This window comes from Miniopterus schreibersii (genome assembly GCF_964146895.1).
Source record: "Miniopterus schreibersii genome assembly, chromosome: 12".
Classification (NCBI taxonomy): domain Eukaryota; kingdom Metazoa; phylum Chordata; class Mammalia; order Chiroptera; family Miniopteridae; genus Miniopterus; species Miniopterus schreibersii.
Genome location: NC_138112.1, coordinates 37,476,735 through 37,500,996, shown reverse-complemented (window position 1 = coordinate 37,500,996; position 24,262 = coordinate 37,476,735). Strand labels below are relative to the sequence as shown.

At 37.9% G+C, this 24,262-nt stretch overlaps 2 protein-coding genes across 2 annotated transcripts; one reads left to right on the top strand and one right to left on the bottom strand.

The window, feature by feature from the left end:
- Positions 1-5,795: 5,795 nt before the first annotated feature.
- LOC308565151 (olfactory receptor 52B4-like) lies at positions 5,796-6,740 on the bottom strand (the record flags this gene model as incomplete). Its single annotated transcript, XM_081153964.1, has 1 exon — positions 5,796-6,740. One exon carries the CDS (start codon positions 6,738-6,740, stop codon positions 5,796-5,798), a length of 945 nt encoding a protein of 314 aa, XP_081010090.1.
- Positions 6,741-15,722: 8,982 nt separating this feature from the next.
- LOC308565148 (olfactory receptor 52B4-like) lies at positions 15,723-16,667 on the top strand (the record flags this gene model as incomplete). Its single annotated transcript, XM_081153961.1, has 1 exon — positions 15,723-16,667. One exon carries the CDS (start codon positions 15,723-15,725, stop codon positions 16,665-16,667), a length of 945 nt encoding a protein of 314 aa, XP_081010087.1.
- Between the last annotated feature and the right edge of the window lie 7,595 nt (positions 16,668-24,262).

Below are 24,262 nucleotides of genomic sequence, written 5' to 3'. Positions count from 1 at the left end.
ATCTTTTGTATTAAGAACTGACTTGAAAGTTTACTTTTACTCCTAAGAATGTAATGTACCCTCTATATCTGGATTTTTTTTTGTTGGTTGTTTGTTTGTTTGTTTTTAAGAACATTTGTAATGTATTCATCTTTGGTTGGTTTGCATACATCTTCTGGGAGTTTTTCTGGCCTTCTTGAATTTTTGGACTTATATCTTTCATCAATTTTGGAATGGTTTCTGTCATTATCTTCTTGAATAATATTTTTGGCCCAGTTTCTCTCTTCTCTCTGGTTGGGACTATAATGATTCTTACATATATTTTAAATGTGTCTATTATTTGTCTTATGCTCATTTTTTGCCATTCTTTTTCTTCCTTTCACTTCAGTTTCTGTCATTTGTATTAATCTATTTCTCAGTTCACTAATAAAATCTATTGTTTAAACCCAGACATCAAATGCTTATTTGTAGGTAATAATTTCAATTGTATACTAACATTTGAACACTTTCAAGATCTTAACTCCCTAGTATTTCACCAAACATTCAAGTACCTTGAATATATTTGGCTTATTTTCAACAAAATTCTATAAATCTTGCCTGAGTCGCCTATTGGCCTTCTCTGTCTGTTCTAACTTTTGATCATTGATTATAAGGTCTTACTTCTTTTCAGGTCAAGTAATTTTTTATTTAAAAACACAAACAATCCTAGTATGTATAATGTATATTTTCTTAACACTTTGTTCATATCAAACCTGATCAGGGACAAGTTAAATATAAAATTTTTTAATTTCAATAATCTCTTCTTCACAAAAAAATAAAATAGACCATGGTCAAAGACTCATGAATTATTCTGTTTATGACAATTTTATTCATACTGGCAACCATTTGAAAGAATCCACTGATGGGCTATTTTAAAAGATATTTATATTTTGAAATATATTATACACATAAAAATATAGCATTGCAGATATTTCAAGATGGCTGCAGAGCAGGTGTAAGCTACACTCACCACCTCCCAGCACCAAACCAGATATACAGCTAAATTATACAGCAATCAACTTGAATGACTGACTGAAGGACAGCTGAACAGGAGTGTTATATCCAAGAATTTATAAAAGAAGGTACATAGAGACTGGTGAGAAGGGCAGAGAAGTGAAGAGAACCCATGTGTGGTGACTGAGGTGGCAGAGGGATATCTCCACTGCAAAAGTAGCCCCTGAGGAGATTAGTGACTCAGCCTCAAACCAGGACCCCCAGACCAGAGCACCAGGGCCAGGAAGGGGAATCTGCATAGCATCTTGCAGTGAAAATCAGTGGGGACCGTGTCCATTGGAACAGGAGGGAGTCTGCCAGAACACAAGTTGCTCTCCTAAAGGCTCAGGATACAGAAGCTTGCTCTTGGGAACTCACCCAGGGCTCTGTTAGAGCAAAGGTGACTCAGCGCATAGGAGAGTCATAAAGAGAAGATCTGGGTGTTGTAGCCCCAAAGAGAGATCTGGAAGATCAACTACTGAGGTCACGGTCCAATATCCCATAGCCCCTCTGGCACCATCTTCCCAGACCTGGGCACTCTTATTCTTTTTTGGTTGGTTGGTTGGTTGGTTGATTTGTTTTTGTTTTTAGTTTATTGTTGACACTATTACAGATACCCCCCATTTTCACCCCCTTTACCCACCTCTACCCAGCTCTGGCTCCCCCTTTCTCTGGCCATCACCACACTGTTGTCTGCACCCGTGGGCTATGTGTACATGTTCTGTGGTTAATCTCTTCACCTCCTTTCATCACCTCCCTTATCCCCCTTTCCTATGACTTCTGTCAGTCTGTTCCATGTATCCTTGCCTCTGGGTCTATTATATTCATCAGAGAATAGAAATATAGAACAGACTGACAGCTGTCTATTAATAAAATATTTTTAAAAGAAATATACATAAACATGTATATGATACTTTACACTCAATGTACCTATAATATTTAGTTGGGTAAATAAAACACAAATGTTAAACACACACACATATATATATCATTGCAATATTAAATTAAGCTTAATATATGTGAAATATTCTTGTTGAATTTTTTGAGGTAACATTGGTTCACAAAACTATACAGGTTTCAAATATACAACTCAACAAAATATCATCTGCACACTACATTGTGTGCCCATTGCGCAAAGCAAAGCCTTCCCTCCTGATTTATGATCCTTTTGCCACCTCCACCTACCCCCACCCCTCGTTCCCTCTGGCTGTCACCACACTGTTGTCGGTGTCTATGTGTTGTATATATGTGTATTTTATTTTGCTTAATCCCTTCACCTTCTTTCATCCAGCTGCCCCCAAACCCTTCCCCTCTGACAGCTGTGAGCCTATTCCATGTATCCATACCTCGGTTTTATTTTGTTTGTCACTTTATTTTGTTCATTAGATTCCACAAATACGTGAAATTGTATAGTATTTGTTTTTATCTAATTGACTTATTTCACTTAGGGTCATACTTTCCAGGTAAAATTTCCCTTTTTTTAAAAAAAAACACGGAGTAGTATTCCATTGTGTAAAAGTACCACAGCTGTTTTATCCACTCTTCTATGGATGGGCACTTGGGCTGTTTCAAGATCTTGGCTATTGTAAATAATGCTGCAATGAACATAGGTGTGCATATATTGTTTCAAATTAGTGTTTTGGGTTTCTTCGGATCTATACCCAGACGAGGAATAGCTGGGTCAAAAGGCAGCTCCATTTTTAATTTTTTGAGGAAACTTCATACTGTTTCCACAGTGGCTGCACCAGTCTGCATTCCCACCAACAGCGCAAAAGGGTTCCTTCTTCTCCACGTCCTTGCCAGCACGGCTCATTTGTTGATTTGCTGTTGGTAACCATTCTGACAGGTGTGAGGTGATACCTCATTGTGGTTTTAATGTGCATCTCTCTGGTAATTAGTGATGTAGGCCATTTTTCCATATGTCTCTTGGCCATCTGCATGTCTTCTTTGAAGAAGTGTCTAGTCAAGTCCTTTGCCTATTTCTTAATTGGGTTGCTTGTTTTCTTGGTGTTGAGCTGTACAAGTTCTTTATAATTTTGTAATTTAATCCGTTATCAGATGTATCATTGGCAAATATATTCTCCCATTCAGTGGGTTGCCTTTTCATTTTGTTGATGATTTCTTTTTCTGTGCAAAAGCTTTTTAGTTTGATGTAGTACCATTTGTTTACTTTTTCCTTTGTTTCCCTTGCCCAAGGGAATATGTCAGCAAAAGTATATATGAAATATTTCTTTGGGTGCCAAAGGAAATTCCTTTTATGTGACACTCAATAAAAGCATAAGACTTAAAAATCATTATATCATATATCAATGTGTGAAAATTTACTTAAAGAACAAAATATTATCTAAAATTCATGATTCTGTGTCGTGGGTGAGATTATTATACTGTCTCTTCATTATGTGTTTTTAAACAAAGAGATATTATTGAAACGTTAAATATAAAATTTATACTCTAGAACAAATGAAATTTGAAAAAATAGCAAGTAATGCACTTATCTTAAAATGAGAAAAACTGAGGGAAAAGCAAAAGAATAATCCAAGGGAAAGACCAGTGATTTGACTACATGGAAATCAACAAGTATCAGGGTATCCAACTTCTCAAGACTTTCCACCAACAACTACTATCATATAATTCATTGACCTGTCATCTCATTTATCCTCTTGTTATTTATTCATTCAACAAATGTTTAATGAGGTCCTAAAATGTGCTAAGAACCGCTGTTAGATGCTATGGTACAGCAGTGAAGATATCTCACAAAAGTACTTTTCTCATCAAACTTATATTTACCTGAAAGAATATGAAAATAAACAATATAAGTAGGCAAAGCTGGCCTACACTCAACTCTACATAATGGTTTGCTATTACAACCACCACCAGCAGCAGCGGCAGCATGTGTAATAGAGAAAAATAACATATGCAAAGGGCCTAGTGTATCTGTGGTAAAATGTCACAGGGATTGTTATATTAAATAGGATGGTCACTAGATATCAGTGTCTTTGGGATCTCAGCATTCTCATTCATAGAATCAGAACTAGACCAGTTTACCTCTCTATACCTAGATTAGAAGTTAGCATGTGATGAACTAAAGACTGGCCTTCTCTGGAAAATTGTTGAGCTATACTGGAATATTCTATAAAGGTTAATTTTATGTGTCTGTTTAACTAGACTATGGTGCCCACTTCTTTAGTCAAACACCAGTCTCCATGTTGCTGTGAAGATATTTTTAAATATAAATAATCTTGAAATCATTAGACTTTGAGTAAAATAGATAACACTCCATAATGTGAGTAGGCATCATCCAATCAGCTAGAGGCCTTAGAAGCAAAGACTGAGGTGCCCAAGGAAGATGGAATTCTGCCTTCAAGTTGCAACATAGAAATTCTGCCTAAGATTCCAGATTTTGGAGTCAAGAGTGTAAATTCAACTTTTGCCTGAATTTCCAGCCTGCTGTCCTCCTCTGAGAATTTCAAACTTGTGCCACATAATTACTTTAACTGGTTCCTCAAAATAAACAGAGACAGAAAGAGAGAGAGAGAAAGAGAAAGAGAGAGAGAGAGAAGTTTCAGGACTTAGCCTTAAGAATTCCAGTGAGAAGAAGTCAAGGAGATGAAGGAAACCCATCACAGGGATCTCAGGAGTACTCACGAAGATCATAGGAACAAATGGAGAATAGGATGAGCAAAGATTTTCAGGATGGATAAATGAGAATGGATAAATGTATCAAAGTGTTGCTATTACATTGAATAAAACATGGACAGATTTTTCTATTGATTCAGAAGTGTGGAGATCTTTATGATCTTAACAAGTGCAGTTTAGATGAGGTTATGGGCCAAGGCAAAGATGGAGTGGGGTCAAGTGAAAACTCAGGAGATTTGAGACTGCCAGTGGGCAAACCATTCTAGGTAATTTCCTCTATGCTGGAGAAGAGAAGTGAAGTAGTACATGTAAGGGAATGTAGATTCGGGGATGTTGTTTTTAAATTTTATTTTTGTTTTGATATATTTATACATTGAAGAAAAAAGTGATGTTAAAAGATAGGAATATCCCTGGTAGGCATGTCTCAGTGAAAAACATTGGCCCCTGCATTGGAGAGTTGTGGGTTCAATTTCCTATCAAGGACATGTGCCTGGGTTGCAGGTTTGCTATTTGGCCAGCTTGGGATGTTTGCAAGGGAACAGATCAATGTGTCTCTCTCACAACGATGTCTCTCTCTCTCTATCTCTCTTCCTCCCTCTATCTCTCCCTTCCACTCTTTCTAAAAATCAATGGAAGAACTATCCTTCAGTGGTATTAACAAATAAACTAACAAAAACAATTGGAATGATTCAAATAAAGAACGAAAAGTTAAAAACACCAAGGGCATAGAGAGAATGGCTGAGGAAATGTCCAAACCTTGATGAGAGCAAACCTGTTCAAAGAATAAAACACCCTAGAAAAGAACAGTTCAGCAATCTCTAGGAAAAATCACTGTCAAAGATTCAAGTTATTGAATTCTTTAGTTCACAGTTATAGAGGTAAGTAAGACTTAGAGAGGTGTCCTGATCTACTTCTCATTCTATGGCTGAGAAAGCTATTTAAGGCAGCAAACAACCTGATATTTAATTACAGATTAGAGGCTTTGGGGAAAATTGCATCAAAACCTCCTGATACAAGTGTACTAGAAACACCAACTTCTGGAGTCATTAGACAAGTATCCTACCTGCTGCCATATACAGGTGCTAAATATTACTTCATGCATGGATATAATGGCTGCACAAAAGAATGTCAGCTTCCAACATGGAAACTTATTTCTGCTTTATAAACAACAGATGAACCACCTGGTCCCTGATCTGTTTGGTCTTGATCCCATAAATGATGGGATTCAACATAGGAGGAGCCAGAATGCAGACATCAGCCAGCAAGACATGTATATGGGGTGAGATGTGCTGTCCAAACCTCTGAGTGAGGGTTGTAAAGATTCCAGGCCCATAAAAGAGGATGATGACACAGACATGGGAGCCACACGTGTTGAGAGCTTTGTGGCGAGCATCTCGGGATGGGATGTGGAAGACAGCTCGAAGAATCAACACATATGAAAAAATAATTAGCACAATGTCTAAGACCACTGTTGACATTAGGACAAAAAACCCATACCAGATGTTTACACGTATGTCATCACAAGAAACATGAGCCAGGACTATGTGTTTACAAGCAGTATTTAGGAGGATGTTACTTTTGCAGAAAGTCAATCTTTTCAGAAGAAATACTATGGGGAATATTGTACCATAACTTCTCAGAAAGATAGTCACACCAATTTTCCCAATCAGTGCATGTGTAAGAATAGTAGTGTATCTGAGTGGGTAGCATATGGCCATGTAGCGGTCAAAGGCCATCGCCAGCAAGATCCCTGACTCAGAGACAAAGGTGGAATGGATGAAGAAGAGCTGAGTGATGCAACAATCCAGGGAGATCTCCCCAGCACCGAACCAGAAGATGGACAAGGCCTGAGGAACTGCGCACGTAGAGAGGAAAACGTCTGCTCCAGCCAGCATGCAGAGGAAGAGGTACATGGGTTCATGGAGGCTGCGCTTGGTGAGGATTATGAAGATGAGCAGGCTGTTCCCAAGCAGGGCGATGACATAGGAAATGCAGAAGGGGATGGAAATCCACATGTGCTGGTTCTGTAGGCCAGGGATGCCCAGCAATCGAAAAACTGTGTGGCTAACACCCGTGTGGTTTAAGGTACTCATGCCTGAGTCAGATGACCTGGCACCTCACTTCCTATTCAAAGGCAGAGAGGAAAATTCAGATTATACTCAAACATTTTCTTACCAGAAAAGGACTATTCGCATCTACCTGATTCGATTCCATTCTGAGGGGGCCAGGGACTACAATAATAAAGGTGAACAAGATATGGCTTGTTTACTAAATGAGGTCTTAAGCTCATCAATAAGACAGACATTTCTATAACTAACTAATGATTAAATCAACATATTACTTATGCAAAATATTTAATATTAAAACACAATAGAGGGGTGATTCTTATTGTTCATATTTGCATTGGCCTTAAAAATGCCTTCATATCTGAACTTAGCCTTGAAAATAGAGTAGGATATCATCAGGTTGAGGAAGTGCCAAGTAATGAATGGAGTGAAGTCATTTGGGAGTTTAAGAAGAAAAGTTTGACATGTAAATGCAAAATATGTTCAAAGCCACTTTCAGCTCTGTGAAGCTGTGACCTTGAAAATTTGGAGCAATTGGGGTAAAAAGATTGTAACAAAGGTAGATTGGGTCCTAGTATAAATTGGAGTATAGACATTATCATGTTAGGAAAAATGGTCAGCCATAAGTAGTTTTGAAATTGGAAAGCATTTTGGATGTACTTATCTGAGAGCCACATGAAAAACAGAAAGAAAAAAAAGAACGAAAACTGGAATTTGATGTAATAGTGAACTTTATTCAACTAAGAGAGATTGATGTATTGATGAATGACTGTCAATAGGAACAGGAAAGTATTCCTTTGAAAGTAACTTCTCGATTTTAGGCACTGATATAAACATGTTACTTGTCACACACCATTCATTTCCTCTGCCACAAAGGCAATAGGGAGTATAATCATCAATTTTTCAAAATAGGAATTTCAGACTCAAGAATATTGTCACAACCCAAAGAACAGAGCTGGAATTTGAAGCTCTTCTGAATTTACTAGGCATAATTTTCTCATCTTTGAAATGGGTCAAATAAAAGAGGCCTTCCTAAACTAATGAAATTGAGATGGCCTCCTGCCCGAGGGAAGATAAACCCTCCACAGGCAGCTATATGCTCTCCCCTTTAGCACAGAATGAAGAGCAGGAAAAATACCACAAAAGTTTTATAATTATGATTGAAATTTCACCAGCTTTTGATATTTGCTTCCTTGCTATTACTTCCAAAAACATTTTTGGTAAGGATATAAAGCACTGTGCATCCTGAACCCAAGCCAGGAGAAGGCTGACAACTGGAGAAAGTTGTCCAGAGTCATACAGGATGAAAAACCAGGTGCTAACATGGATAGAGGGCAAGTGGGCCAAACTATAAGCAATGGAGAAGAAGGCAGAAAAATAAAAAAGTTAAACTGTTTCAGATTCTAGAAGAAATTCAGGCGGTTGAATGGAAGAAGGAAGCACAATTACTTGTAAGAAGAATAATTTCAGCCCTGGCCACGTGGCTCACTTGGTTGGAGCCACGTCCCATACACCAAGATATTGCAGGTGTGATTCCCAATTAGGGCATGTTCCGGAGGCAGCCATTAATGTTTCTCAGTCTTTCTCTCTCTCCTTCTTCCTTCCTCTCTCTAAAAAAAGAAAAGAATAATTTCACTCTCAGGGCAAAGTTCAAGATCCTAAACTCTGCACGCCCTCTCCAGGTGATGGTTTAACGTGATTTCAATTTACACGATTTGAGCTTAGTGCAGAATACAGATAGTGAGACGTTCAGAGATTCAAGGGGTGAAGGAGGGGTAAGCTACTGTTAGCATCTTTGCATTAGTCAGTGCCTGGCTTAGGCCGAGCACGTAGTAAATTACATCATCATTTGTTCCCTTGTCCTCCAGGTTTTATTCTCCTCTCCTCTGAAAGGAATTTCCAGAAAGGAAAATCTCCCCCTACTTTATCACTATGTGACCCATAAGAAATGACTAAAACTACTGAAAATAAAATCACTTGAACGGAGCCCAGTAGAGGCTTGTGAGATGTGCCTGCTGTGGTCAGCAACTACCACCAGGTCACTCTCTGGTCAGTCACACAACCACCATGAGAATATAAATTGTCCAGAGGAAAACCATCCTCCTGGAAATGGAAGATATCAAAATAGATATAACAATGCCACTGGGGGCCATGGACAAGTGTGTGTGACACTATATTGACAAAGTAATAGCGGGAAAAGGTGATGAGAAAGCAAAAAAGTCTTAAGTAACTAAAAAGAAAAGCTGAACGGAACCTGCTTACACATGTTGATAAACCTGGGATTCTTTGGGAGCAGCATAGGGGATTTTTCTTTAAGGCAGAAGATAATACAGGCTAAGCAGCTTGCCAATTGGGGGCTGGTCTTAGGGGGAACTTCTGTGAACTAGAGTGGTTCCTTGTATAACTCAATGTCACCTTTCAAAATCTTCTCAAATGCTTCATGAGGGTTTCTACAGCCTTGATCCAAGCACCTTCAGTCCCCTAGACAAGATACATTTAGCTCTCTGATTTGTTCTGCGGAGCTGACTACCCCAACTCAGGGCACTCTCACAGTCGGCCCACTGTGTCAGGAAGGTGCTTGCATGACATCTTCCCACAGGTCTCTCCTGTCCCTCTGATTTCACAGGAGTCCAATCATCAGAGCACCTATATCAAGGATAGTCGCGTATTGTCAATGGTTCCCAATTGATTGTAAACTTTCTGAAGTTTGAGAATTGTCTTGTTAAAAAATGGATGCTCCCATAATCCAGCACACTGATGCACAATGTAATTGCTCAAAAATGATAACTATTGGATGGGAGGTACAAATAGTCAGGATGGGAGCCACAAGCCAGTCCTTTCTAGTGCCTAAAATGTTTACCGTGATCAGACTCTGGTGCCAATGCGGAACTTTCTCTGGAGGGGTCCAGGCTCCTTGGCACACTGAGAGCTAACGTGTGGACTCAGGCCCAAAGTCTCCCCACTCTCCCCTCCCAGACAGCACTGTCCATTCCCCTTAGACTTCTTTATGTGTGAGCCTGCTCCAGTGGTGTGATGATGAAACAGCTCTTGGGGGCCAGGTGGGAAGAAGAGCCCCTTTTAATAGCGTTTGCCAATTCATTAGGTTAAAATACATCCGTCTGCGTTACTCAGTTTCAAACTACCTACATGATGTCCCTCTTTGTAGATTTGGGAAGAAACATATACAATTGACTCTTACAAACACTAATGCTATCATTGCTCTCATTCTACCCAGTTAATTTCAGACAAAGATCCTAATATTTTCAACCATCTACTTTATGCCTCATAACTCCTAGTCTTCTTCTTAAACTTTTATTCCACAGCAATAAAAGAGTCACTCACCTGCAGTCCTCATGGGCTAGAATGAGATGACTCACAGGAGGACTCTAGAGATGGGCATCAGAAAACAGGTTTTATACACTTGCCTAAAGACTACAGAGTAAACTAATACACAAGGGATCTCAGACTTAACACATGTGAGTCAAGTCATTATGGTTCTCCAATCACATCCTCACACCACCGGGTACTCCAGGATCCATCTGTATATCGCAGGTGCACATGTATTTTTTGCAAGAAATCCAATGTTAGCATTTCTATGGGAAATATTTCTGATTCCATTTTAAGGGAAATTAATAAATATTAATCCCATTATTAACACATATAACTTGAAAATTAATATACAAATTATGTTTGATAAATTTTCCTTTAAAACCGTTTTATATTTAAAGAAAAATTCCATAGTACACAGGTGCCCTGCTAACATGTTACATCAGTATAATACATTTGTTAAAATTAATTAACTAATATTGATGCCATTAACTAACACCCATACTGTATTTAGACTTCATAGCTCTTACCCTATGTCCTTTTTCTCTTCCAGATTCACATTCAGGATTACATTCAGTAGTCATTCTCTTTAGGCTGCCCTTGGCTGTGACAGTTTCCAAGACTTTCATTGTTTTCTATGACCTTTACCGTTTTAACCTATAGTGCTCAAGTATTTTGAAAGATGCCCTTCAGTTGGGATTTGTCTGATGCTCTTTTCATGATGATACTCAAGTTATAGGATTTAGGAAGGAAGGCTACAAAGATAAATTGCAGTTTATGTCCCTTCCTAACAAGGGTACATACTGTACTAATCATGGCTTATCATTGTTGATGTTTTCTATATTCTAGTGGCTGCGTGTCTTTCAGGCATCCACACTCTAAGTTACTCTTTTTCTCCCTGTACAGAGTACACTCGTTAGAATAAAGTCACAATATTTCACGGAGGTGTGGGGAAGAACTGCATTGTCCAGAAAAAGCTTCAGGGGCAGCTATCTTCCAGAAAGAAGTGCTGGCAGAGGTCATTGGTCAGTTACTGAGCCCTTTGTCCACAGAGCCAGCAGGCAGGCATCATATCTGAGTCTCCATCTACCTGGCTAACACTGTTCACCTTGCCCTGATGATTCTCTGTGACCCAGCTCCACCCAACTTTCAGGGCCACCCAGGCAGATTCCAGTGGCTTTTCCATACAAACAACCTGACTTGGATCATGCTGCAGATTTTCCTAGAATCTATCAAAGATTCACAAACCCCCAACAAGCAGCATCTGGCCTTGCTGTTCCCTGTGCATCTTCCTAAGTGGCATTTGCCCATGGCTAGTGACAGGTGACCTCAATTCACACTAGGTTTCTCCCAGGAATCTCTAAGTCCAGCAAAGTAGCAGCCATTTGCAGATCACTTTGTAGCTGACATGTGCGGGCCCCAGGCAGAACACACAGCAGCTGACCTTGGCTTGCACCTCTGGGAAGGCCCCAGGGCAGCCCACTTAGCTTTAGTCCACATCAGAGCACCACCCAAACACCTCCACAAGTGACACACTCAAGGGGTTTACTCACTGGGCATCAAAGCCCCACTGAAGAGAGTCCTGTCCCATGAGGTCAGCTCTGCACAGCAGATCCTCTGCTGTGCTGGCAATCAGTCCTTGCAACTGATCAGTCTCAGGGTAAACTTCCCCCATTGATATGACAACAGCAGTCAAGGATCAACTAAAGTGGGTGAGTGCACACAGCTCACATGGTGAGCACACCTGGAGGGCCCTGCTCAGGTGATCAGGAGGCTGTGCCCCTGGACCCTACAGGACTCTTACTATATAAGGCCACTCTACCAAGTCCAGGAGATGTAGCAGCTTTACCTAAAACAAAAACAAAGAGGAAGGTGGCCAAAATGAGGAGACTGGGAAACATGTTCCAAATAAAAGAACAAAAGAAAACTCGGGGAAAAAAGGTCTGAATAAAATGGGGACAAGTACTTTACCAGATGCGAAGTTCAAAACATTGGTTGTAAGTATGCTCAATGAACTTAGGGAAAGAGTAGATGAACGTAGTGAGAACTTCAACAGCATGATAGAAAGCATAAAAATGGAGATAGAAAACATAGAATCACTCAGAAATGAATACATTACACAGAATCAGCACTAGAGGAGATGAAGCTGAAGATCAAATCAGGGATTTGGAAGATAAGAAAGCAGAGAACACCCAATCAAAACAACAAAACGTTTCCGGGAAAAAATCATAATGAGGCTGTTATAAGGAGTGAGTTCAAGTATACCAACATTCACATCATGGGGGTATCAGAAGGCGCTGCTGAGGAGAGCAAGAAATTGAAATCCTTGTGAAAAAAACAATGATGGAAACTTTTTCTAACCTGGTGAAGGAAATAGACCTACAAGTTCAGAAAGCACAGAGTCCCAAACAAGATGAACCCAAAGAGGCCCACACCAAGATACATCATAATTACAATGTCAAAGCTTAAAGACAAACAGAGAATCTTAAAATCAGCAAGAGAAAAACAGTTAGTTACCTACAAGGAAGCTCCCATAAGACTCGCAGCTGATTTCTCAATAGGAATTTTCCATGCCAGAAAGGATTGGCACAAAATATTCAAAGTAATGCAAGGAACTACAACCTAGATTAATCTTCCAAGCAAAGCAGTCATTTAGAATCAACGGATAGATAAAGAGCTTCCCAGACAGGAAAAAAGAAAAGCTCAAGGAGGTCATCACCACCAAACCAGTATTACAAGCAATATTAAAGGGTCTTCTTTAGGAAGAAGAAGGGGGAAAAAGAGCATCAAAAATATGAATAATGAAATGCCTATAAATGCATAAATGCATATCTATCAACAATTACTCTAGATGCAAATGGATTAAGTGCTCCAATCAAAAGACATATTGAGGCTACATGGATAACAAAACAAGACCCTTACACTATGCTATCTACAATACACTCACTTCAGATCAAAAGACACACAGACTGAAAATAAAGCAATAGAAAAATATATTTCATAAAAATTAAAAGAAACAAACAAAAAAGTTGGGGTACCCATACTTATACCAGACAAAATAGGCTTTAAAACAAAGGCTTTATAAGAGACAAAGAAGGACCCACCAATTTCACTTTTGGGTATTTATCTGGAGAAACCCAAAACACCACATTGAAAAGACACATACATCCATCTGCTCATTCCAACATTATTTAAAATAGCCAAAATATGGAAGCAACCTATGTATCCATCAATAGATAAATGGGTAAAGATGAAATGGTGCATGTCGACAATGGAATATGACAGCCATTAAAAAAAAACTAAAAAAAAAACAATGAAATCTTGCCACCTGCATAAACATGGATGGACCTAAAAGGTATTGTCCTGAGTGAAATAAGTCAGACAGAAAAAGATAAATGCCATATGATTTCACTTATATATGGAATCTAAAAAACAAATAAACAAGCAAAACAGAAACAGACTCATAGACACAGAGGGCATTTTGAAGGTTGCCAGATGCAAAGAAGTAAGAAGGATGGGTGAAAAGGGTGAAGGGACAAAGAAGTACAAATTGGTCATTACAGAATAGTCACAGGGGTGTGAAAGTACAGCTTAAGGAATATAGTCAATAATAGTGTGACAAGTATGTATGGTGTCAGATGGGTACTAGATTTTTCAGGATGATAACTTAGTAGCTATATAATGTCTAATTACTGGGTTGTACACCTGAAACTAATATAATATTGTATGTCAACTGTAATTGAAAAATAAAAAATTATGTAAAGGCAATTCTTACACACAAACCAAGTTTAGAAACCACTAGAAACACTTTTGAGGCATATGTCATCTTAAAATATGATTGACTTTTTTTTAACTGAAAGTGTATTTTTATTGCTAAATGTTACCTTCTCATGTTAACACGTCAAAAAAAATCTATAAAAATATAAATAATAAACTAAACATTACTCAAAAAATTTGTGCCCCGATGTCATTACTGTAAACATTTTGAAGAACATTTTTTTCAAACAATTTGACATGCAAATACATATAATTTTAACTAAATGTCAGGTGTTTAGGTAAAATTTTTAAAATAAATTTTACTGATTTATTTAGAGAGACAAAGGGAGAAAGAGAGAGGGAGGGAGGGAGAAATATCATGTGAGAGAGAAACATCAATTGGTTGCCTCCTGCAGGCACCCCACTGAGGGCTTGAACCCACAACCTTGGTGTATGCCCTGACCAAAAATCGAACCTGTTACTTTTTGGTACACGGGGCAGTGCTCCAATCAACCAGGTCACACTGGCCAGGGCTAGATAAAATGTAAATTTTAAAAAATGAGCTGATTCATAAAAAATTGTTTAAAGTCAAAAAGTATGCTGATACATAATGGCCTCTAACATAGCTATATATTTCTAATATTATGAATAGTTCACAAGAGAGATAGCATATGAAACATGTTACCATAAATTCCCACTGCAGAGTAGAGCCACACATGATATATGAACTTAATTTTAATAAATACCACAATATTCTAAGAGAAAAAAATAAAATTTATTATGAAGATATAAAAAATAAGATACAAATTTCATTTTAGATTTGTCAAAATCACAATGAAAACCTTATAGGAATAACTATTTTTAAAATAATCAGCATATTTCATAGGCAATTTATTTATGCTGATGTAAATAGGATTAATATTTTACTAATTGTCATTAAAACAGAAACAGAAATACTTAGTGTAATGACATTAACAGTTTATTCATTGGAAATAAATATGGGCACACCCAATCCAGGGGTGAAGTTGTCTAGGAGGGGTGGTGTTGGCAGGCATGAAGAGCCATAATAACTTGACCCATGTGCATGCGATGGAGGGTTGTTATTGAAAGTACATCTGAGTTCCCTGGGGTTCTGCCTTTCCCTGGAGTCTTCAGGCAAATACTTAAAAATCTCTGCTCCCTGGCACCCAACACTCAGAAACCTCCTTGATTCACCACGTTCTAGACTATAAAGACTACATTTGAAGCAGGTGAACAGGTTATGTATTGATGGGGGTAACCTTCTAGGGGGTAAAGAGGAGAGTATAAGCCTTAAAGTAAAGGGCTATGGGGCCTAAAGGAAATGTTTGAGAATATTAAGCCCTTTGTATGACGTTAAGTAAGCAGAGTACTATCTAATACTCTCCAATTTAAAACTCAAGGTGCTCAGCTATCTCCCTCTAGGTTAACATCCGAGGTCCTTAATTTGTAATCAGAGTCAATATAATTTATTTTGATCTTTTTACTCTTGCACAATAGATGCAATCAAACAATCACACTGGATGGCAAACTATTTTAAATGCAGTAAATGTTTTTATGACAACAGCCTATCTTAAAACTGCCAAAAGACTTCATTCCATTCTCAGTCTGGCATCTGATAGACAAATTGACTGAATTAGACATTCTTAGGCTCCCATAATAGTTTGGGGATTTTACCATTAAAATGTTCATTTAGCACATTATTTTGTTGGCTATATAAACATCTGTTTCCCTGGAAGAGTGTTACCTCATTGAAAATAAAAAAGACATCACCCTATTCATTTTGTTACCCTGGTTGTTTTTGGAACACTGAATATGGAAAAGAATCAGAGGTGCCATAAGGTTTGAGTACAACCTGAACTTGTGTCTGTAACCAGAAAGTGGAGTCCCAGGTCATATGCTCCAGGTATGCCCACCTTAAACCACACTGGTGTCAGCCACACAGTCTTCCGCTTGCTGGGCATCCCCGGCCTTGAGGACCAGCACATGTGGATTTCCATCCCCTTCTGCATTTCCTATGTCATCGCCCTGCTTGGGAACAGCCTGCTCATCTTCATTATCATCACCAAGCGCAGCCTCCATGAACCCATGTACCTCTTCCTCTGCATGCTGGCTGGAGCAGACGTTGTCCTCTCCACTTGCACTGTTCCTCAGGCCTTGGCCATCTTCTGGTTCCACAATGAAGAGATCTCCCTGGACCGCTGCATTGCTCAGCTCTTCTTCATCCATTCCACCTTCATCTCTGAGTCAGGGATCTTGCTGGTGATGGCATTTGACCGCTACATTGCCATATGCTACCCACTCAGATACACCACTATCCTTACACATGCACTGATTGGGAAAATTGGTGTGACTATCTTTCTGAGAAGTTACTGTGTAGTATTTCCCATGATATTTCTTCTGAAAAGACTGACTTTTTGCAGAAGTAACATTCTTGAAAACACTGTTTGTGAGCACATTGGGTTGGCCAAATATTCCTGTGATGATATACGAGTAAACATCTGGTATGGGTTTTTTGTCCTAATGTCAACAGTGATCTTAGATGTTATGCTAATTTGTGTTTCATATATGCTTATTCTCCATGCTGTCTTTCGAATGCCTTCCCAAGATGCTCGCCACAAAGCTCTCAAAACGTGTGGCTCTCATGTCTGTGTCATCATCCTCTTTTATGGGCCTGGAATCTTTTCAGCCCTCGCTCACCGTTTTGGACGCCACATTTCACCCCATATCCATGTACTCCTGGCCAATGTCTGCATTCTGACTCCTCCTACGCTGAATCCCATCATTTATGGGATCAAGACCAAACAGATCAGGGACCAGGTAACTCATATTTTGCTTTCAAAAAAAATATGACTTTGGGAATGGGAACCAAGCTACTGTTTCATCAACATTTTTAGCTATACATGAAGTGAGCTTTAGTAGGTGACGGACAGACAGTTGAGACTAGATAAATATCTCACCCACTATAAGTTTCTGGAGCAAGTCCACAGGGGAGCTTAGGGACATGCTCATTAAAGTCTCTGATTAACAATAAGAAATCAATTTCTTTGTGTCTTTGTGAGTTTTCTTACTCAGCCTTAGAAATAAACTAGTTTGCCTTTTTAATTCATTCCCAATCTGTAACTCTAGAGAGGTATTTGAATAGAGATAAATTATGGGTAATTGCTAGACTATTCTTTGCTGCTTTGTTTCATGTGTGATTTGGTGAAGAGGTTGGGAGAGAGGAAAGGAAGGAAGGAAGCACGCAAAAACCTCTGGCAGCCACATTCCCCTGCTACTTTTCCTCTGCCCACCCCCTCCCACTACCCCCCTCCTCCTCTTCCTCTTTTCAGTCTCCTCTCTCTCTCTCCATCACAGTAAAAGACCTTGAAAGACCTGTCTGTACATTCAGGATTCAATATTTTTCTTGGTCTCTCCCCAGTCAGACAGTTTTCTTATGCGGTGGCCCAGCAGGTCACAGTAACCTCACAACGCTGACTCCAATGATCAATACTCAGTCTACAACCTACATGACACATCAGCACCATCTGACCCAGTGAAACATCCTCTCATTCTAGAAACTCCTCACTCATTCTTAGACAGTGCATTGGAAATACATATGTACAAAATCTTGATTTTTTTAAATCAAGATATTTACTGCTAATATTTTACAACAGGTTGCTATTTATTTTCTACTGTGTATGTGTGTGCAGGTAACAAATAGATTTAATTGAATTGTATTCCACATACTTTTCTAGAATGCACCTTCCTCACTTAGCTTGTTAATGCACATTAATCTCATGCTTAAACTATACACCTCTGCCACTGTATTCATACAAGGATACGCCATATATAATTTAGACAAGCATACTCTTTTAAGAAGCATTTCTGTTTTTCTGACTGGCTTTTTGTATTTGCCATAATGTACTCCAGGTTCAATGCTGTCACAAAGGGTAACATGTTCTTCTTTTTTACAGCAGGGTAGTATTCTGTTGTGTAAATGTACCACAGCTTTTTTATCCACTCATTTACTAATGGGCACTTGGGTTGCTTCCATATCTTGGCTATTGTAAATAACACTGCAGTGAACATAGGGGTGCATATATTCTTTTGAATTAGTGTTTCAGGATTCTTCAGATAAATTCCCAGAAGAGGAATCATTGGGCCTAAGGCAGTTTCTTTTTTCTTTTTGTAACTACCAAGCAAAATAGAAACAGACACATATAGAGAGAGCAGGCAGACAGTTCTGGAAGGGGGAGTTGTTGGGGTGGTGGAGGGATTGAGCAAAAAAGAAAAGAAAGAGAGAGAACTCATGGACATGGACAATAGTCTGGTGATTGTGGGCTGGAAGGGGATGAGTGGAGGTGGAAGAGGGCATAGAGGGCGTAGATACATGGTGATGGAAAAAATTGAATTATATTAAATTAAAAATAAATAAATAAATATTTTTAAATAGCATTTCTCACGTGTCATTGTGGTTATTTATTTACCGTTCATTTCCCAGTTGAGAGCAGGCTCAGCATTCTATATACATTACTTCCCTAATGTTCATTATGTCGCTGAAAGAGTAGGCCCTAAGTCAAGATGCTTAAAATGTATTTTTTTGTAAACTGTAAAACTATGAAACTATCACTTTGAAATAATTAGAGATAATGAAAATTATAAAGAAGTGACATTTATTATTTCTATTAGTGTGATTCACCTTTTTTTTTGTTTTTTTAACTACATTTTTACATATCTGAAACTATTTTTCACATAGATCATATACATATTCTATGTGAAATCTACTTATATTTTTCCAGATATGAAACTACATTTCCACATAGAATTTTAATATAAGTATTTTAACATAATTTTAACACAATTTAACTGGCTGTAAAATATACAAGTTTATGGAAGAACCATAATTTACCTAGCTATTTCATACCACATATTTCAAATTTTTCAGTTGTTCAAGAACATGTTATTAAAACATTTCCTCATTTGCCTGTTTAGTAATTTTAGTTATACATGAGTTCTTAAGTATTATGTAGTCAAATTATGAATCCTTTTTGTATCCTTTGTGTTCACAAGTGCTTCAAACTTTAGCATGAATTATATTATTTTTAAATTTTGTTTCTATTTAATTTAGCATTTCACTAATTATAGATCATATTTCAACATGTCTACTGATATAAAAATACAAAATAACAAACAGGCATTTTAATTACCACATACCCATTAAGCTAAATAGCTCATAATTACAAAATGCTTTCTCATTTCAGCAGATTTTCACATGCTATGAGCTGTGCAAGTATTTTATGCCTTACTTTTTTATGCTATGTTATATAACAAATATTTTCCTTTGGCATCAAGAACATTACATGAATATTAAGATGAGTAAGTGTATAATGTACTACTAAGTGCTATACTCTATTTTAGTGAGCTAGTGGATTCTCGCTGAATATTGTCTTTCAGGTAATTGACAGTATAAATAAAACTGATAATGAACATAAGCATTAAGGTACATTTGCTATATTTTGATCCCTGTGGTACACTATAGGGAAGAGTCTGAACATTTTACTGCATGTCTGAGTGACTATGTCCTGGCCAGGCTAAATATGTGATTTTTATGTGCAAAGAGTTTTTTAAATGCACTTTTTAGAAATTCTAAAAAATTTGTGTTTTCCAAAAATCCATTAGCAAGATGAAAATTTAAGATACCACTTTTCGTTACATTTTTATATGTTTTAAACATGCAACTAAATACAGTGAAATACACTCATCTTAGTTTACATTTCTGTGAGTTTCAGTAAACATGCAACTACCACAATAAAGATATAGAATTTTCCATCACTCTCTCAAGAACACCCAGGTAAACCTTTTAGTCAGCTACTCCCACCAGCCTTTTATCTGTTTGCTGGGCTTACAATTTTGCCTGTTCAAAATGTCTTGCAAATGGAGTTATACTGTATGTTGCCTTTGCAGTCTGGGTTGCTTCACTTAGCAGAACTGTTTGAGATTTATCCACATTGTGCTTGGATTAGTAGCTCATTCCTTTTCATTGCTAGCAGTATTCCGTTGTATGGATGTTCCGGGTCAATTCACCCATCTTCCAGTTGGAGTACATTTGGATTGTTTTCAGGTTCTGAGGATTACAAATAAAGCTATTAAAATGTCACATATTTGATATGAAGTGAAAACTCAATTACACATTATTTGCCTAAACATCTAAGATCACCAGATCATAGGATAAGCATATGTTTAACTTTATTTAAAAATTGCCCAGCCTCTCCAGAGTGCTATATTACTGTGAATTTCCAACAGCAATGTAAGAGCTGGCGTTACTCCACATCCTCATCAGAACCTGGTACTATCTTCTTTATAATTTAAGCATTCTAACAGGTTGTTAAAGGTACATCATTGTAGTTTAATTTGCATTTCCATAATGATTAGTGTTGTGCAGCAGCTTCACAAGTGCAGGGAGCCAGCCTAGGTTCCTGGCATAACCCAGATACCAGGCATAAGGACGTGGGGAGAAGGGGAATCCTTGTGCACTATTGGTGGGGTGCTAATTGGTAAAACCACTATGGAAAACAGTATGGATGTTCCTCAAAACATTAAAAATAAAACTACCATAAGATCCAGCAATCCCATTTCTGAGTATACATACAAAGAAATCAAAATCAAAACCTTGTGGAGATATCTGTACTCCCATGTTTGTTGTAGCATTATTTACAGTTTCAATATATGGAAAGAGCCCAATTGTCCATCAGGTATGAACTGCCAAAGAAGATATGAGAATATATATGTGTGTGTATATGTGTGTGTATACATATACACATATATATATACATATATATGTATACACACACATACATAATTGAGCCATGAAAGTGAAGAAAATCCTGCTCTTTGTAACAAAGTGAATGAAAGGAGTAACAGGGGGGTATTATGCTAAGTGAAATAAGTAAGCTAGAGAAAGGAAAATACTGTGTGATATCAATTTATGTAGAAAATAAAATAGCCAAACGCAGAAAAACAGAGATTAACATGGTGATATCCAGGGGCTAAGAGTTGGAGGAAATGAGAAGATGTTGGTCAAAAGGTACAAACTTCCAGTTATAAGATCAACACGTCGTGGGGCACTAATGTACAGCATGGTGACTATAGCTTATAGTATTGTATTATATCCATGGATGTTGCCAAAAGAGTAGATCTTAAATGTTCTCACCATAAAAAAGAAAAAGTAATTGTGTGATGGGTTGGAGGTGCGCAGCTAAAGCTGAGGTGGTAATCATTTTGCAATATATAGACATATCAAATCAACACATTGTGTACCTTAAAATTACACAATGTCAATTATATCTCAATAAAGTTGGGAAAAAGAGGAAAGAAACAGAAAAGGAGAATAAAGACACACGACAAAAGATACACAACAAATAAATGCCATTGTGTTAAGGATTGGAAAAAACCTTTGCTATAAATGATTGCCTCCTGACCATAGTACTTACAAACAAGGACTAAGTATTAGATAATAGTGTTGTGTCAATGTTAAATATCCTGAATTGTGTACTGAACTATGGTCATGTCAGAGGTTCCTGTTCTTAACAAATACATGCTGAATATTGAAAGTGAAAGTCATGACATCTGCAAATTATTTCAGATGATTCACCAGGAGAAAAGTGTAGGTGGGTCAGTTGGTTAGAGTGTCATCCCAATAAATCAAGGTTGAGGGTTCGATCCCCAAGCAGGGCACATATAGAAACCAATGAACGCATAAATAAGTGAAACATCAAATCGATGTCTCTCTCTCTTTCTTTCTCTTTCTCTTCCTCTCTTCCCCCTTCCTCTCTCTCTATAAAATTAATAAATAAATAGAGACAGTATAATAATAACAATATAATATATAATTTATAACAAGGATAATGAAAGAGAGAAAGCAAAAAAAAGTGTGGAAAAGTAACAATAATGAGTAACTATAGATAAAAGCTAATGGGTTTTTATTGTAATATTCTTGCAACTTTTTGGGATATTTTAATATTCTTAACATATAGATTATAAAAAATTTTGTTAAGCTCTTTTATAAGTGGAAGTAGAATTCTGAATTGCCTTCTTATATCATTTTTACCAGAATGATATAATTTGAATACAATGCACAGATAAAAAGGTATTTTTTAGGCATAACATTGTTTCTCCTTGACAAATATTTATACATACAGTTACTTGGATTAATTAAATTTAAAAATATATGAAAATAATAAGAAAAGGTGGAGATAAGTTTATCAGATGAAGAGCTGAACTGGATAAGAGGACTGGAAATTAAGTTTAGATCACTTGGTAGCCAAAGGAAAAGGGGATACAGAATGATTTCATAGTTACCTGCATTCACATAAGTAGTGCAAGTAGACTTTTCAAAAGATATTCAAGTATTTTCATGGAAATACTTAAAACATTATTATTACAAATCCCAAAGTTTGAATGACTTGACAAGTGTGGAATAAATTTAATTCCTTTGTCTACATTACAAAGGAACTCTTTTATTATGGGTTTTAAAATTATATTGATTCTAAAATTATACTGACTGAAAACAGGATTAATATTTACTAATTGACATTAAAATAGAAACAGGAATGTTTGGTGTGGTAATGCTAACAATTTATTAGAAATAAGTACATGAGCACAAATAATCAAGGGATGTGTAGAGGAAGCAGTGGGATAGTCAGTTTGAAGAGCCCTAATGACTTGATTCCCATGTGCGGGATAAAGGAGATGTTGCTGAAAGGACAGCTCTAACTCTACACTCCCTGGAATAAGAGCTGCCCCTGAGGCTTTCAGGCAAATACATAAAATCTCAGGTCCCTGGCGCCCATCACTCTGATAGTCCTATCGTGACTCACCTCATTCTAGTCCATCAGAACTCCATTTAAGCAGGTGAGTGAATTTTTTTTAATTTCTGTGGCATGAAATTTCAGGCAAGAGTGCCCTATCCAGACTAGAAATTATGGGTGTATGGTAGGTGGTGGAAAATATTAGGACCATTGTCTAGAGTTAAGTAAACAGAATTGGAAAGACAAAAGCTGTTGTGTGCTAGAGCCACTTGTACTGGCTCATTTGTGCTCATTTCTCACAAACTCCACATTCATGGACATCAGGTTGGTGCCTGGAAAGAAACTGAGGTAGAAGAATGTACACTGAGGACATTGGGAAATACTACAAATTAGGACTTTGTATTTACATATGTATTTAAAGTATGTGCATTTGAGCTGGGTTGCCAGCACACCACTCAACCACAGTAAAAAATATGGGCTCTCCCAGTGAAATGGAAACCGTTCTCTGCAAGAGGAGAGGGGGAAGACACTGGGACTGAGGACCCTCATTAGCTCTCCATGTTCCAAGGAACCCCAAGTCCCTCCTGAGAAAGTTCTACATTGTCCCCAGCCCCTGACTACTGTAAATATCCAAGACATTAAGGAGGCTTCTTCCTGGATACCCTGCACTGATCCTTCAGCACACCCATCCAGTATTTGTCATTTGGTTGTCTTGGTAAACATTTGAAGGGGTTACACTGTGCCTTGCTGTGCTGAGACCTGGAACTGCACAGACAAGAAAAACAATTCTGATGTCAGAAAGTTTAAAATCAATAGGGGAAACTGCCAGATAATCAAACATGCTCCTATCCTTGAGATAGGTGTTCTGGTGATAAAACTCCTTGTGCAATCAGAGGGAAAGAAATGACTTGTGGGGAGAAGATTCGCACAAGTACATTGCTGACACAGTGGGCAGATGGTGAAAGTACCCTGAATAGTGGTTCTTCCCTCAGGAACACAGCAGGGAGAAGCAGGTAAATTCTCCAGGATTCTGAAGGTATTTGGACAAGGGTGGGTGAGGGAGAGGGAATTCATGAGGCATTTGAGAAGTTGCTTTAAATTTGACTCATAAACAAGAAACTGCTGCCCCAGCCAGTTTGGCTCAGTGATTAGAGTGTCGGCCCGCCAACTGAAGGGTCTCAGGTTCAATTCCAGTCAAGGGCGCATACCTTGGTTGCAGGCTCAACCCTCAGCCCAGGCTGAGGCCCATACAGGAGGCAATTAATCCATGTTTCTCTCTCATATCAATGTTTCTCTCTCTCTCCCTTCCACTCTCTCTGAAAAGTAATGGAAAAAATGTCCTCAGGTGAGAATTTTTTAAAAACTACTCAAGTACTCACAACCTGCCCATAGACCACACCCCAAACACTGAGTATCTTAGCATCTCTTTTCTGCCTCCAAGAACAAAAATTATCTTTACTCCCAAATTACTCAATATCCATTCTCATCTGTAAACTGGTCCTCTTTTTACTCACTTAACATTTACATTGCTTCATTTTTATCACCTTTCCTTTTATGACTTTGTCAACATATCACACACACCTAGCCATTAGCCTTCAATGACATTGTCATATCCATTTGATTTCTTCCATCTCCTCCAGGAGGATGACTTTCCTCGGG